Here is a 14,605-nt window from a genome sequence, read left to right on the forward strand (position 1 = left end):
GTTTGGTTCATGTCGTCTTATCTATAACCACACACAGTTCAAAAATCAGTCCTGAAGGCTCTGAAGAAGGCGTTACTGTCCGAGCTGTGGCACACAGTGCAGGAAGGGGAAGTTGGGGTTATGACCGACCTGCATGTGGAGGTTCTGTCCGGTCTCGTACGACTGGCCGCTGAAAACGCTGATCTAACTCAACTTATGAAAGATCTTCCTGCCATCCTTCAGAAAACCGAAAGTCATGAAAGGTAAACTCATCACTCTCTCTGTCAAATAGAGTCAGGGCAAAGGTGTTCAAAAAGTTAGAAAAATCCTACATTTGGTAATCCCATGTTTTGCTATCCAGGATCAGGTAATCCATCTTTCCTTTTGTGCCGCTTTTTCAAAGAAAAATTGGATTGGATCACCCTGATCCAGATACACACTTTTTAAGATTACCATATCTGGATTACTATTGCTCTATGGAGTCCCTAAAGAGACATGGTGATGGAAAAAAACAAGGCAAATAAATTTCAGCGTTCACCTGATAAACTGCATTGAATCACAGAGTTTTTGTCTGGTTCTTCTCTGGTTCAATGTAGTTAACAAACAGTTAGGGTGTGAAATTAACTTTTTCTTCTACTATCCAAAAAAAGAAATACACTAGATTAAATACGCTCAAAGACGAGCCGATCAGAATTAAAGCTTCTACTTTCATTTTCTTGGTTTCCTTCATTGTTTGGCAGATATTTCCTTTTTCACTGGGGTGAGTAACCCTAGGCGAGTATGTTTATGCTGCATTATTATGTTTTTGAATGTGTACTGCAAAAATGTATTTTTGTCTTGTTTCTAATCAAAATTTTAAAAAAATTCTTACATTTAGAAACATTTACTAGACGAGTAAAAATGGTCTTGTTTTGGGAAAAAAATTACTTTTTATAACTAAAAAATAGATTATTTTGCTTACCCCACTGGCAGATTGTTTTGCTTATTTTAAGTAAAAACTCTATTAATTTTGGGTATTTTTTTGCCAAAACAAGACAATTACTTTTGCTTGTCTACTAAATACTTCTTGTTTTAAGAATTTTAAGATGTTTGGACAAGAAACAAGACAAAAATACTAAAAAAGAAAAGCATTTTTTGCGGTGTGTGTGTTCAAGTAACCCAGATATGTGCAGATTCTGGACAATATGGTGTATTTAATATATGTAATTGATAGTATTTGTGCTAAATCTGCATAGATTTGTCTTACGCAAATTTCTCAAGCAAAGAGAGTAAACATAATCAGTAAGCCGCCAAAAAGCGAGGATTTGACAGCGTTACCCACCAGAGTGCATTTGGCAGGTGTTCATTTCAAACCCTGCAAACAGTAATACAAACCACTTATTTTAGATATTATATTAAATATTATATATAATTTTTATATTTACACCTATTTGGGGATTATTTTATTGTAATAATCAATTATTAACAAAAACATGTTTTATTTGTCTGCATTTTATTAAATTATCGAGACTTAAAATCTGAGGGAGACTTCAACTAAACATTTTAAGTCAAATCCCTGCACTAATTTAACAGTACATTGTAGTCAACAGCTATATTTAGTATTTAAAGAAAAATAATAATTGAACCTATAAAAAAGGGATCCATGGAAATGCTTCAACCCCCCAAATTGGTTACTGAAGTTTAAATATTTGACATTGTGATCTTTGCAAACTTGAACTGAAGCTTTAAAGATTCCAAGGTTGTTATTTACTTGTGGTTTTTTGCTTGACGTCCTGGCACGTGTTGTTTCAGGTGGAAGCTGGCAGACTCCATCAGTGAAAAGCTGTGTGATAGTGCAGAGGAACTGTCTCAATGGAGGAAATCTCTGCTTTCGGCCACTCTCCGCTGGCTGGCTGCTGTATATAAAGAACCGAAAGACCCACAAACCCATCATGAGGAGACCATGCTGACAAGACTCAAGTCACTCCTGGTGGGTCAAGTATTATCCTAGTCATTTTACGTTCCTAGGTGGATTAACATCAGGTTAAGGTTACCGTTGTACTTCCAGTGAGTTAAAAAAAAAAATTCAATGGTACAGTGCACTTATTAAGTAATGCATTTGCAAAGACTTATGTACTTATGTAAAGTATGTTATTAATACCGTTGTATTTAACACTGAATATTATACCGTTACAATATAATGTACCGTTGTCCATTTTTAAAATTTCTTTCACAAATGTATATCAACTGTTAGGGCCCTATTTTAATGATCTGATCTTACGTTACGGTTGCATTTCAATAGCGCGCAGTCATTTTTAGTTCCAACACGCCCAAAAAAAATATCAATACGCCAACAATGCGCCTGAACACACCTCGTTTTCAGACCAGCACGCCCATGGGAGAAGAGATGGGCGAGAGTGCATTGCTATTTAAACAATGTGACGCTGGACGTGAAAATGATAACTGTGTCAGGCTGTAACTAGCAGAAAACACATGCGTCGAACCTGCCACCACATTGCGCCGGGTGTATGATAGGGCCCTTAGTTATAAACTTTGCTAATGTGCCACATAAGCATAATGTAGTAACTTTTACAGTGTGTTGTGCACTTACAAATGTTTGTACTGCAAATTGTTCAATATTCAGCTAAATCAATCAACTGTATTTATATAGCGCTTTTACAATGACGATTGTTTCAAAGCAGCTTCACATGCTGCATCCCAATTCACCTACTTATACTACATCCTAAAAGTATGTACTCTTTTTTTTTTTTTACACTTTTGAGTGTGTAGCAGAAAAGTATGCAAGCTTCGGGACATACTACTTTGCCATCTTTAACGGACTCAGTCGCTTAATTATGTGCATCCCGTCACCGTTTATCTGCCCTGTCAATCATCGTCAGATTCGTCACAGTTCAAATCCTCCACATTCAGATTAATCTCCTACCGTATCGGAGAGAAATGTAGCCGCACACACAAACACACACACACTCTCCCGCTCGTTGATCTGCCATGTGTGTGTCTTTAAAGCAGAGACTCTCCTCATGTGTTTGCAGTTTAAATATAATGATGCATTTAAAAGTTAATGGCCAAACGTGTCATTAAAAAAGTTCACAATGCTGCTGCAGGTGAAATTTAATGTGGACAACACTGAATAAATATATTTTTGTCAGGTTAAATATTGATAGTTGGTCACTCAAACCCCTTTATCTAAACTTCTCTACTTAACCGTCTGGCTCGCACATCCGTCATGTTTGTAGTTTTTTAACGCTTTTTATCCGCGTTTGTAGTTCTAATGTAACGGCAATATCAGCCGTTAGAGTGCCCATCGATCCATACTCGGACCGGAAATAGTAAACCATCCGGGTATCTTTGGAGCACTCTTTTCAACATACTACGATTTGGGACATACTAATTCTATTTTCGAATACTATTTAGGATGGATAATATGCGAATTGGGACGTAGGGTCAGTGTTAAACAGGACAATATTGCAACAAAAACTGATGTATACTACATGTTGGTTTCTTGCAGATCTTTCCAGAAAATATCACTGCGTCAGAATGGAACACCTTTGTCAAGTCTGGGCTGAAGTAAGTGACTTTACTCTTAATAAATAAACGCTAATAGGACTAAAACGTTTTTCTGGCTTACTACTCCGTTGACACGATCAGTGTGCGTTCTGGCTAACTAAAATGTCTCTTAAAATTCCACTCTCAGATATCGATACAGTGACTCTAGCTTTTTGGGGACCTTAAACACCCTTGTGGAGATCTTATATGGAACACCAGAGAGCCCTAAAGATCTGCTGCCCATGTCTACCATCCACATGATGACCACCAGTCACTCTCTGTTCTTGCCCACAATGCTGGCCACACAGAACGAGTCCGACAGTCCTCATCTGTCTAAAGGTGAAGAAGTGAAGACCAATGATATCAGCAGTTCTGAACACATGAAGCTTATATGTTGATCAGCTTTAAGTCAAGTCCCCTTTATTTATATAGCGCTTTATAAAATACAAAACAGCTTTACACTGATAAACAGAAAAATAATGATTCGATGATGCGAAAAGAATTCAATCAATTCCTCTGTGAAGTAGCTGTAAAAAGAAAATAGTGTTATTGTTCAGCTGAGGTCAGTTCAGTAACCGTATAAAGGTCAGTATGAAATGAGTTCAATTCTGCTATACAGCAGCTCTGTAGAAAACAGGAATAGTGTCTGTGCAGGCAGATCAATAATATTAGGTGTCCCCAACTAAGCAAGCCAGAGACGACAAGTGTCGAGTGAAGAGGTAAATAGATCAAATAAATTATCTCATTTTGTACATGAACGTATCATGTTCATTAGGGGTGTACACCATGGTACACAAAATGTATGGTTTATTAGTACCTCGATTTTTGAAGTCAGAGAAAAAAATATTTTTTTTGTTTAATCAAACTGGTATTCAAGGACCAAAGCCATTTAGTTTGCTCTGTAAACCAATCTATTAACCCACTATGGAAGCTTGTTTCCACAATTTTGCCTATAACTTACAGTTGTGAATGCAAATCTGACTTTTTTTCTTTCAATTCCAGTTTATATTTTGTGATTGACCCCCCCCCCCCCCCCCCCCCCCTCAGATTTGCAATTGTAAGTTGACATCTTGTTATTGTAAAACTCAAATTTCCAATACATTTTTCTCTCATATTTAACTTTTCTCTTTTTCTTGGAATTCCTTTTTTCATCTCACAATAAAAAAAAAGATTCCACCACTGAATAACAAAATATAACTTTATTTTTATTTTAACTCTTTTTATATATCTCGCAATCCTGAGATTTTGTAGTGCAGACTTTTTTCTTCTCGGAATTGCAATAAAATTGTGAGATGGAAAAATCATTACCTTTTCTATTTTTCCACTCCCTGGTGAAAACAAGCTTCCATAGCACACGCTTCATTCTGCAGTTTATGCTGCTTTTGTAAAGGGAAGATGGTGTTTGAAGTGCTTCCACTTCTAGATGAAAAATATTTGAGCTAAATGTATATTATATAGCATTCCCGTTCTATAGCGCTCCGTCTGTTGGAGGTGCATGTGCGTCTTCGCTCATTCATTCAAGTCTATGAAGTTTAACTGAAACTTGCTTGTTAAAATGAAAATACACGCAGCTGACAGGAGAGCACTGTGCTTTAAAAAGTAGGCTACAAAATTGTAAAAATGTATGAGTGAATGTTTGAGACCACTTGGATTGTGCACCTTTACTATGTCCTTTATTCATTTTCAGATGTGTTTGCAGAATCACAGTATATCAATATAATAAATAGATTCGCTCATCTGAGGGGGAAAACTCAAATTTCACACATACAAAAGTTCTTCAGTCTCAGTTGTTAAAGGTCCCGTTCTTCGCGTGTTTTCGAAGCTTTGATTATGTTTACAGTGTGCAATATAACATGAGTTCATGTTTCGCGTGTAAAAAAAACAGTATTTTTCACACAATTTATCTATCTGTACAGCGCTGTTTCCTCTGTCCTAAAAACGGCCTGATGATTTCCTTGTTCTATGAAGTCCCTCCTTCAGAAACACGTAACGAGTTCTGATTGGGCCAGCACTTCCCGTGTTGTGATTGGACAGCAGCTTAGCGCACTTTGCCCAGAAAGGTCCCGCCTCTTACCATAACGGGGAGATGCAAGCGCTGAATGCGCGCTCTTCTCCACGTGGGAGAGCAACGAGACCACGCCCCCTATTTTGCGTGTTCTTGTGGGCGGAGGGTTAGTCAACAAACGGTTCTAGTGACGTCATTACCTCCCTGCACTTCCTGCTGTAGCCCAAATCGGCCGTTCGCTGTAGGCTTTGAAAGGGAACTTCTGTTAAATAAAATATCTCGCTTGGCATTTCACCACGCCGTTTGGATTGCACCAATTTGTCACACTTTATAAAGTTTGAGCTTTATAATTTTACAGGTATTATTTATGCTCTAAGAGCAACATTTCACACTAACTAAAGTTTGAAAGATGGAATCGCGAAGAATGGGACCTTTAAAACAATATTGCATTCATTCGGTACACATTTATGCTAAAAGACCCGTACTGAAAATTGATAGTATGAATATGGATATCGTTACACTCCTAAAGTTCATGCAAGAAATGTATCATGGCTTATTAGCTTGCTAAGGCTCCTGTACCTATTACTTAGACTTTTAAACAATCTCCTCAGAATAATAATAAAATATTGTCTTCCAGAGTCATTGGTATCGTTCTTGCTTACGCTGGTGAAAAAATGCCCTGAAGTGTGTAACAGCAATCACTTCCTTGTGCTGCTTGGTGCCTATGGAGCTTCGCTGAGCACCACAGGTAAATTGCACTCTTGAGATGATTCATTGGATTTGGATTTTGGATGAAGTCAACTATGTGATTGAGTAAAATCTTTTGGTTTTCGCAGATCAGAAGCTTCTACTTGTGCTTCAGGAATATGAGAAGAACAACATTAGTCTTACTGAGTTTCAGTACGTTTCTGCATATTTCACATCACATGTTTGAAGATGATTAGCGCAAACAGAAAATGGTCGTTTACTGCATGTGTGTGTTTGCTGTCAGGTATGTGCTCTGGGGTCCTGCCGCGGTGGAGCACCATAAAGCCCGTAAGAGCCTGGGACCTTCACTGTGGCAGAAGCCCAGTTCAGAGCATCTTCTGTCACTGCTCGCTGCAGACAGGATGTTAAACACGGTCACACACTTCCCGCAGCAGCGATACATTATCCTTCAGGTAATAACAGGCTAGAATAAATAACATACAGTATTTTAAGCTGTCTTAAAGGGTTAGTTCACCCAAAAATGAAAATTGTCATCACTTACTCGCCCTCATGTCATTACAAACCTGTAAGACAACACAAATGAAGATATTTTTAACAAATTTCTCTGTCCATTGAAAGTCTATTCAACTAAAACTTTGATGTTTTAAAACATTCTCACCAGTCACTTTATTAGGTACACCTTGCTTGCTAGTATCAGGTTGGACCCTACCAGGTTGGAACTACCTTAATTCTTCATGGCACAGATTCAACAACGTGCTGAAAACATTCCTCCGTGAATCTGGTCCATATTGATGATGATCGCATCTTGCAGTTGCTGCAGATTTGCCGACTGCACATACGTGATGTGAATCTCCCGTTCCACCACATCTCAATCTGATATTATATCTTTTGTTTATTGGAAATTTGACAGTACAGCACTGAGATGCAGAGAACATTTTTGTCTTTCATTAGACTCTGTGACTTCCTTCTTTTTCCCAAATATTAGGAAGTTGAAATGGCTAAGTCAAAAAGTGCTCCTCTGCCGACATCTACTTTTACTTAAATAAAATTGTTTGTATGCCAAGTAGATTTAGTTTTTTTAGACCTTTAAACTTAGTTTTACTAATCACATTAAAAATAACATTAAAATATTTTAAAATGCATACAATATAATATTTAGAGCTTTGTGTGCTGGAAAAAGTTCGAAGCCGTTGGAAAGCCATTGAGAAGTGCGTGAATTTCACTCTCAAAAGTTTGTATGAACCCTGAGATGAAACAAAAAAACTAAAACACATTTGACTATTTTTGCCACAATACCTTGGTTACGGTTAGCGTTACTACATTAAAGCCCACAGTGAATGATTTGTGGATTTAAAAGCCTTCTGATGAAGTGGCTGGTGAGTGTAATGTGAACCGAGTACTAAGCTAGTAAATAGTTTTAGTCCTATTTGCTTTTGTTTATTAGTAAATAAAAGCCTAAATTAAATCTGTTCTTCATATAAAGTGATCGTTTCTCTTCAGAAGACTTCAATTAAAGGTCTTGTTTTATATGGATTTTACAGTCTATTTAATTGAACAATGTAAAGCCTCAGAGTTTTGGGTGAACTAACCCTTAGTACACATTCTAAATTGTAATTATATTCCTCTTTACTGTATAGAAGTAGGAAAATTAATGAATTGTGCATTTTTAAAGCCAGTCATGCATGAATAGCGCATAACTCTTTCTACAGGGCAGCAAAAACTTGGTCTACAAGCAGGAAGGCAAGCACTCTTTAGATTTGTCATCTCTGTATGACCCCTGTTTCCTTCTCCCTCTGTTCAGCTTCATCCTTCGCCCAGGTAACCTGACATGACATGCCCATAATGCTGTTTGTTTTTTTGTTGTTTTTTTTGGCTACTTTGTACCAATAGTATATAATATATATGTTGTGGCCATATTGCTGGCTGTGATTAGTGTTTTGTTATTTTTTATTAATTTATTGTATCAGTCGATATTTAATATTTAATTGACTCGTTTACACATATTTACATAAATAATCACCCATTTTTTGCTAAATAGGGTAAAAGGGGTCATGACATAAGAAATCAAATTTTTCCTTGCCTTGATGGTTTGACATATAAGAGCTCTTTGTACCATTAAAACATCCTACAAGTTTCACAGGAGTACTTCTTATAAACTAAGCATTTATGTACTCAAGCTCTAAAAATTATGAATTTTTATACTGCGGGATCTGTGCATTTGCCTTCAATGGATGCGAGTGTCATGTCAAAAGCAAACAAGCCATTATAATTGTTGATGCTGTCTACACTGATAGAATAAACCGTAGCTAGTCCGTTTGATCGGACCACACAGGCCAGCCTTCGCTCACCACATGCATCAATGAGCCTTGGCTGCCCATGACCCTTTGACCGGTTCACCACCGTTCCTTTCTTGGACCACTTTTGACAGAGACTAACCATGTGCAGACCGGACACAAACCACAAGAGCTGCAGTTCTTACACTTGCTCATTTTTCCTGCTTAAAAGACATCAACTTTAAAGGACAAAATATTCACTTGCTGCCTAATATATCCCACCCACTAACAGGTGCCGTGATGAAGAGATAATCAGTGTTATTCACTTCACCTGTCAGTGCTCGTAATGTTATCCCTGATCGGTGTGTGTTTGTATACATTTGTTCAAACAACTTTAAAATATAAGTGAACCTCAAGGTCAAGGAACATGTTAAAATAAAATGAATAAAAATAATCCATGTCATGATCCCTTTAAATCTGTTGCAAATAGCTATAAGATCACCACAATAGTCACTTTACTTAATTATTATTTTTATATTTTCAACAAAATCAATTTGAATTTTTTTGTCAGTATTTAAACATATGGCAAGTTTTTTTTGCTTTCTTAAAACATTTATTTCATGCCTGCTTTTTCAAGGTCACACGTTTTGAGCTTTATTTGCATTTGTTAACCTGTTTCTGTTATCTGTCTCTCTCTTATCAGAGTGTGCTGTCGACTGTCACAAGTTTGTATCCAGTCATGCTTTGGGCGTCGCAGTGGCGGCCCTGAGCAGCTATGACCCTAAAGTGAGGGCCGCGGCGTACCAAGTACTGGGATCCTTTTATCAGCACCTAGAGGGCGCTCGATTCAGAGAGAAGAGACAGGTAGAGAAGTCTTTCTGGTTACCAGTGTCAAATATCCCTGTTAGGAAGATTTATCTGAAGATTGTTTGATTTCTGTACTTTGCCATATTTTATGTAATTTTATACTTTGCATTCAGTGTTTGTAAGTGATGTAATAAATAATAGAAAATATTAATACAATTTGAAACTACATTTTATGTAATATAATATAATATAATGTAATATATTATATTATATTATATTATATTATATTATATTATATTATATTATATTATATTATATTATATTATAATATACTCTTCAAAAAGTTTGAGTTCAGTAAGATTTTAGAAATCAATACTTTTATTCAGTGAGTAAATATCAAATTGATTTAAAAGTTACAGTAAAAACATTTATGTTACAAAAGATTTCTATTTCAAAGAAATGCTGTGCTTTCTATTTTTCAAAGAACCCTGTAAAAAAGTTAATAAACATTGATAATAAGAACACATCAGTGTGAATCTTGAAGGATCATGTGCCACTAACATCTGCTGAAAATTCAGCTTTCCCTTCACTGGAATAATTATATTTTAAAATGTATTAAAATAGAAAACAGTTATTTTTAATTGTTTCACAATATTACAGAATCACATTATAATATTATAAACAATATCACTATTTACTGCATGTTGTTGTATCAAATAAATGCTAAATCTTACTGACACCATATTACATTACATTATTATATTTATTATATCGTTTGTTTGTTTTAATATTTGTTTTTATATAATATCCAGCTACTGTACTTGCTGGACACTGTTAAGAACGGGATCCAAAAGCAAAACCTCCAGGTACCTTTTGTACACGTGGCCTACATTGCTAAAGTCGCTCAGCAAATCCTGAGACCTGGTGAGTGTGTGCATGGAGCCATAGAGTCGAGTGCTCACTTGACATGTTAACATGCAGTAAGAGATATGGATTCAGTTGAACTTTTCCCTCTGCAGAGGAACACATGTACATGGTGGTGAGCAGATTTCTTTTGGGAACTCAGTTTCTGGACCTCAAGAGAATTCCTGACTTCTTCAAACTCTTCTACAGCTTTGATCTGGAGGTAAAAAAACATCAGAGGTCATGTGATAAGACACTTTTGGTTGCACAGTAAATAACTCATATGCTTGGCAATATATAGAATACATTTAAACGTTTACTACATGACTGTTCTAATAAACATGTCTTTAACAAATTTGTGTTGGACTTCCTGAAGACTCTGGACACTTATATGTTTCTTGTTCTCTTTCCAGCACAAAATGGAGCGTGAGTGGGGTTTAAACATTTTGGAGGAAGGGGTCCGGGATAAGCTCTGCTACGAGCTCTGTGAGAAGCAAGGCATCTATCAGACACTGCTGGGCTTCAGCAGCACGCCGCTCTGTGACCAGGCCTCTCAGGTGCACACCAAACATTTGCCGAAATCTGTCTCTGTGTTTGTTAAAATGTAGTGCTGGCGAGCAAAGCAACAATTTAGGTTCGATTTAACTCCAATGTAGCCTAGAAATCTAGACGCACCCTAGCGGCAGCAAATCTAATCTGCCCGCGAGTGTCGTCTAGCAACTCTCAATACCCTTCTGAGCTGTAAACGCCAAACTCTTGACGGCCCAATCACATTGTGTATAGAGTCGGTGGGCGGGACCATAATGGCGACGGCCGAGTTGAGCTTGCGTCTAGTAAACACAGAAACTGGCGAACGGCGGCGGTCTTTCGAATCAGCTTTGACCGTGACTCTGGAAGACTTTGAGTTAAGCTTTTCTTTGAGAAAAGAACAAAGAACGGCACTGAAGTCATTCTTAAAAAGGGAAGATGTGTTCGGAGTTTAGCCGACCGGATACGGCGAATGTTTAATCAGTCAACAAGCTCCCCTTCACCTTCGTTGCTCTGGTTGGTGGTAGCGCTATCCTATCGCGTGCAGAGAGAATTTGAAAGACAACCGTTTATCCGCCCCTCGGATTGAGCTGTCAATGGTGAGTTTCCAGACCAAACATCTTGATGTGGGTCTGGCTTGTCAGGCTAACTCCAATGTGCTTCCATTATTAGAATGTCATGAACACCTGCCGACCTGCCAAATGCGGGTGTATTTCAGCTGTGGCGTGTAACACAGTTGCTCCTACTAGCCGCTTTGACAGGTTACATTTTATATATAATATATACATTCCACAGTTGTAGTCTTTTAAGAAAGTTATCTGAAATGATAAACTAAGTGCAATGTGATGTTATTAACATATCGATTTTTGCATAAACATTGATACTGAAATATCTGAAACACTTAAAATATTTTTTTTTCACAGATTAGACACAATACACAGCTTCTCTTTCTCTCTCGCTCTCTCATCTCTCCAACAGCTAGTGACACACAAACCAAGCTCCCTTCATCACTCTTTTAATTTGCTCTGGATGAATATTGTTGGTGTTAGAGGGCTTGAATTTCAGTGTGGGATTGCGCATATTGCACATCATTTTACTCAGTCCCGGAGATTTTGTGCTCACACCCGTACTGCGGGCACATAAAACTGTCTCTCAATACTAAACAGAGATCTTTTCGCTGCTTATTGGCTTAAACAGTCAAAGACGCACAAAATAATGTCCAATTGCCGGTCCTGATGAGTATTCATGTAAACACAGTCAGTTCTGTTTTAAGTGAACGTAAACAGTTGAGAAAGAAAACGCATGCATGACAATATGGATCCGTGCATCAGGTCTTAAAGTGACAGCAGCCTAATATACCTGCTGACTAATTATGAGATGATATTAAAAAGATCTATAGTAGTTTTCCCCATTGTGTATCTGTCCAAAATTGTGGCCAGTGAAAATGCTGAATGGCTAGTAACCTTGGAAATCCACTAGCCACAGTGGCTGGTTTGGAAAAAATGCCTCTAAAGTACATGGCAGGTTGAAGCATGGCAGGGAATCTCTGGAAAACTGTTGGTTTGACAATTTTCTGCTCTGCTGTTCCAGATCCAGATAACAAATGTTTTGCGGCAGACAGCTCATGGCAACAGAGCAGCTTATGTCCTCACCAAAGAGCACGGAGTCCTAACATGGATATTACAGATAATAGAAAAGAGGTGAGGGGGTGAATTTCTAATGAATAGAAGCTTTAAGTGCTTTAAATCTCATTTTTTGTGGAGTCACTTTAGAAACTGATTGCATTTTTTTCAAGTAGGAATGTTGACAGGACACTGTTGAGTTCAGTCATCGAACTGCTTCATGCTCTGTGGTTCACTAATTTGGGTAATAAAGAGGGCAAACCAGAAGCAAACGGCAGTTCATCAGAGCGGCCGCAGACTTCAGGCAAATGTCTTCCTCTGCCAATCATCAATGAGTTCCTGTGCACGCTGCTCACAGTCATCAGACACCTGGGGTAAGACCGAAAGAGGATACGTCTGTGCTTACAGGCTCACTATAGGATAAAGATGGGCTTCCTGTGAGGATAAATTGGCAATATATTAAACTTACTTAAAATATGCATGATACGACCACTGTTTTATTCATTTCCATGAGGTCAGCTTTCAATATTACAACAGGTTAAGGGTTTTTTTGTGCCAAAATCAGTCCCTTTCTCTGAGCCTTATAGCAAGAATTCACAAACTTTTTTTCTCAGCAGAATTAATATATTTACTTCAAGTACAACCTGAGATTTTAGGTTAATATTTTAATAATTTAAGGACACATTCACATGTTCAGAGCTCTCTAATGTTGGTTAATTGTCACATGACATTCAAGTGAAGTCTTTTTTACATAGTATTTTTTTATTTTTTATTATATATACTCCGCACCTACTTTCAACTCTATACTAACTTACTAAACCAGGCCACTCCCCTTTATTTTGTTTATGTCTTTGGCGGGATTTATTTAAAGGTCCCGTTCTTCGTGTGTTTTCGAAGCTCTGATTATGTTTACAGTGTGCAATATAACATGAGTTCATGTTTCGCGTGTAAAAACACAGTATTTTACACACAATTTACTTATCTGTACAGCGCTGTTTCCTCTGTCCTAAAAACGGCCTGATGATTTCCTTGTTCTATGAAGTCCCTCCTTCAGAAACACGTAACGAGTTCTGATTGGGCCAGCGCTTCCCGTGTTGTGATTGGACAGCAGCTTAGCGCACTTTGCCCGGAAAGGTCCCGCCTCTTACCATAACGGGGAGATGCAAGCGCTGAATGCGCGCTCTTCTCCACGTGGGAGAGCAACGAGACCACGCCCCCTATTTTGCGTGTTCTTGTGGGCGGAGGGTTAGTCAACAAACGGTTCTAGTGACGTCATTACATCCCTGCACTTCCTGCTGTAGTCCAAACCGGCCGTTCGCTGTGGGCTGTAGGCTATCTCGCTTGGCATTGAACTTTGAGCTTTATAATTTTACAGGTATTATTTATGCTCTAAGAGCAACATTTCACACTAACTAAAGTTTGAAAGATGGAGTCGCGAAGAACGGGACCTTTAAATTAGGAATATTTTGACGGAAGAGATCTCAAGACTACAATGGAGTTCTGAAACAGTGACACTAATATAGAGGATAACTGGAGTGACATTTTTAATGCTCAAACAACACTCAACAGCACTGTTACACACTAAAGAAAGTTGAACATGTAAAAAAAAACACAATAGGACCCCTTTATCTTGTGCCAACCACACAGAATCACCACTTTTTTCATCAAATGCAAAAATATAGTTTTAATGAACTATTTGTTTTCCCCTGTTCTCTGATCAGGAGTGGTGTGAGCGCGTTTCAGCTGAAGGCAGTCCTGCACACGCTCTACTCTGTACTGCTGCATCGTGGGACAGCTCTGAATGCTCACAAAGAGGCAGGCTGGCTGACGCTACACCCACAGAAACTATCGTGCTCTGAAGTCCTCGGTCTCCTGCAGCGCTGGGCAACACTGGCCCGGGACGCCTCACTGCTGTCTGCTCTTCAGACTCTTATCCACAAACACAAAGTCAAAGACCTGATGGGTAAGAGTCTAAAAAAATGATTTAAAGGGGATATTCCAGGTTCAGTACAAGTTATTTTTGCGACTGACCTTATTGCATATGCATTTGGAGAAGTTTCTATTTCAGACGCAAAATCAATGGGAGGAGAGTATTTAAATGAATCATGCAAAGTGATTCACTAAGGTTTGCGCTCGTCATGTTACTGGTGTTTGCCATTGTTTACTGCCCTAAAAAACATGTCTTAAAGCAGACGGTAATTTGTGCTGCTCTTGATAGATTGTGTTGGTCATTA

General features: G+C 38.0%; 1 protein-coding gene across 2 annotated transcripts in view; it reads left to right on the forward strand.

Moving 5' to 3' along the window:
- urb1 (URB1 ribosome biogenesis homolog) overlaps nucleotides 1–14,605 on the forward strand; it is a 60,054-nt gene that overhangs the window by 39,975 nt on the left and 5,474 nt on the right. The window contains exons 25-39 of one of the 2 annotated variants that reach the window (XM_067450098.1): nucleotides 38–242; nucleotides 1,771–1,948; nucleotides 3,488–3,546; nucleotides 3,674–3,864; nucleotides 6,168–6,278; nucleotides 6,367–6,430; nucleotides 6,522–6,690; nucleotides 7,948–8,056; nucleotides 9,215–9,375; nucleotides 10,131–10,242; nucleotides 10,338–10,444; nucleotides 10,635–10,778; nucleotides 12,340–12,449; nucleotides 12,545–12,745; nucleotides 14,093–14,334. In XM_067450098.1, coding sequence (XP_067306199.1) covers nucleotides 38–242; nucleotides 1,771–1,948; nucleotides 3,488–3,546; nucleotides 3,674–3,864; nucleotides 6,168–6,278; nucleotides 6,367–6,430; nucleotides 6,522–6,690; nucleotides 7,948–8,056; nucleotides 9,215–9,375; nucleotides 10,131–10,242; nucleotides 10,338–10,444; nucleotides 10,635–10,778; nucleotides 12,340–12,449; nucleotides 12,545–12,745; nucleotides 14,093–14,334 — 2,163 coding nt within the window. The remainder of the gene's footprint in view (nucleotides 1–37; nucleotides 243–1,770; nucleotides 1,949–3,487; nucleotides 3,547–3,673; nucleotides 3,865–6,167; nucleotides 6,279–6,366; nucleotides 6,431–6,521; nucleotides 6,691–7,947; nucleotides 8,057–9,214; nucleotides 9,376–10,130; nucleotides 10,243–10,337; nucleotides 10,445–10,634; nucleotides 10,779–12,339; nucleotides 12,450–12,544; nucleotides 12,746–14,092; nucleotides 14,335–14,605) is intronic. The other variant, XM_067450099.1, reaches the window with a different exon arrangement.

Source organism: Pseudorasbora parva, chromosome 8 (assembly GCF_024679245.1).
Source record: "Pseudorasbora parva isolate DD20220531a chromosome 8, ASM2467924v1, whole genome shotgun sequence".
NCBI lineage: Eukaryota > Metazoa > Chordata > Actinopteri > Cypriniformes > Gobionidae > Pseudorasbora > Pseudorasbora parva.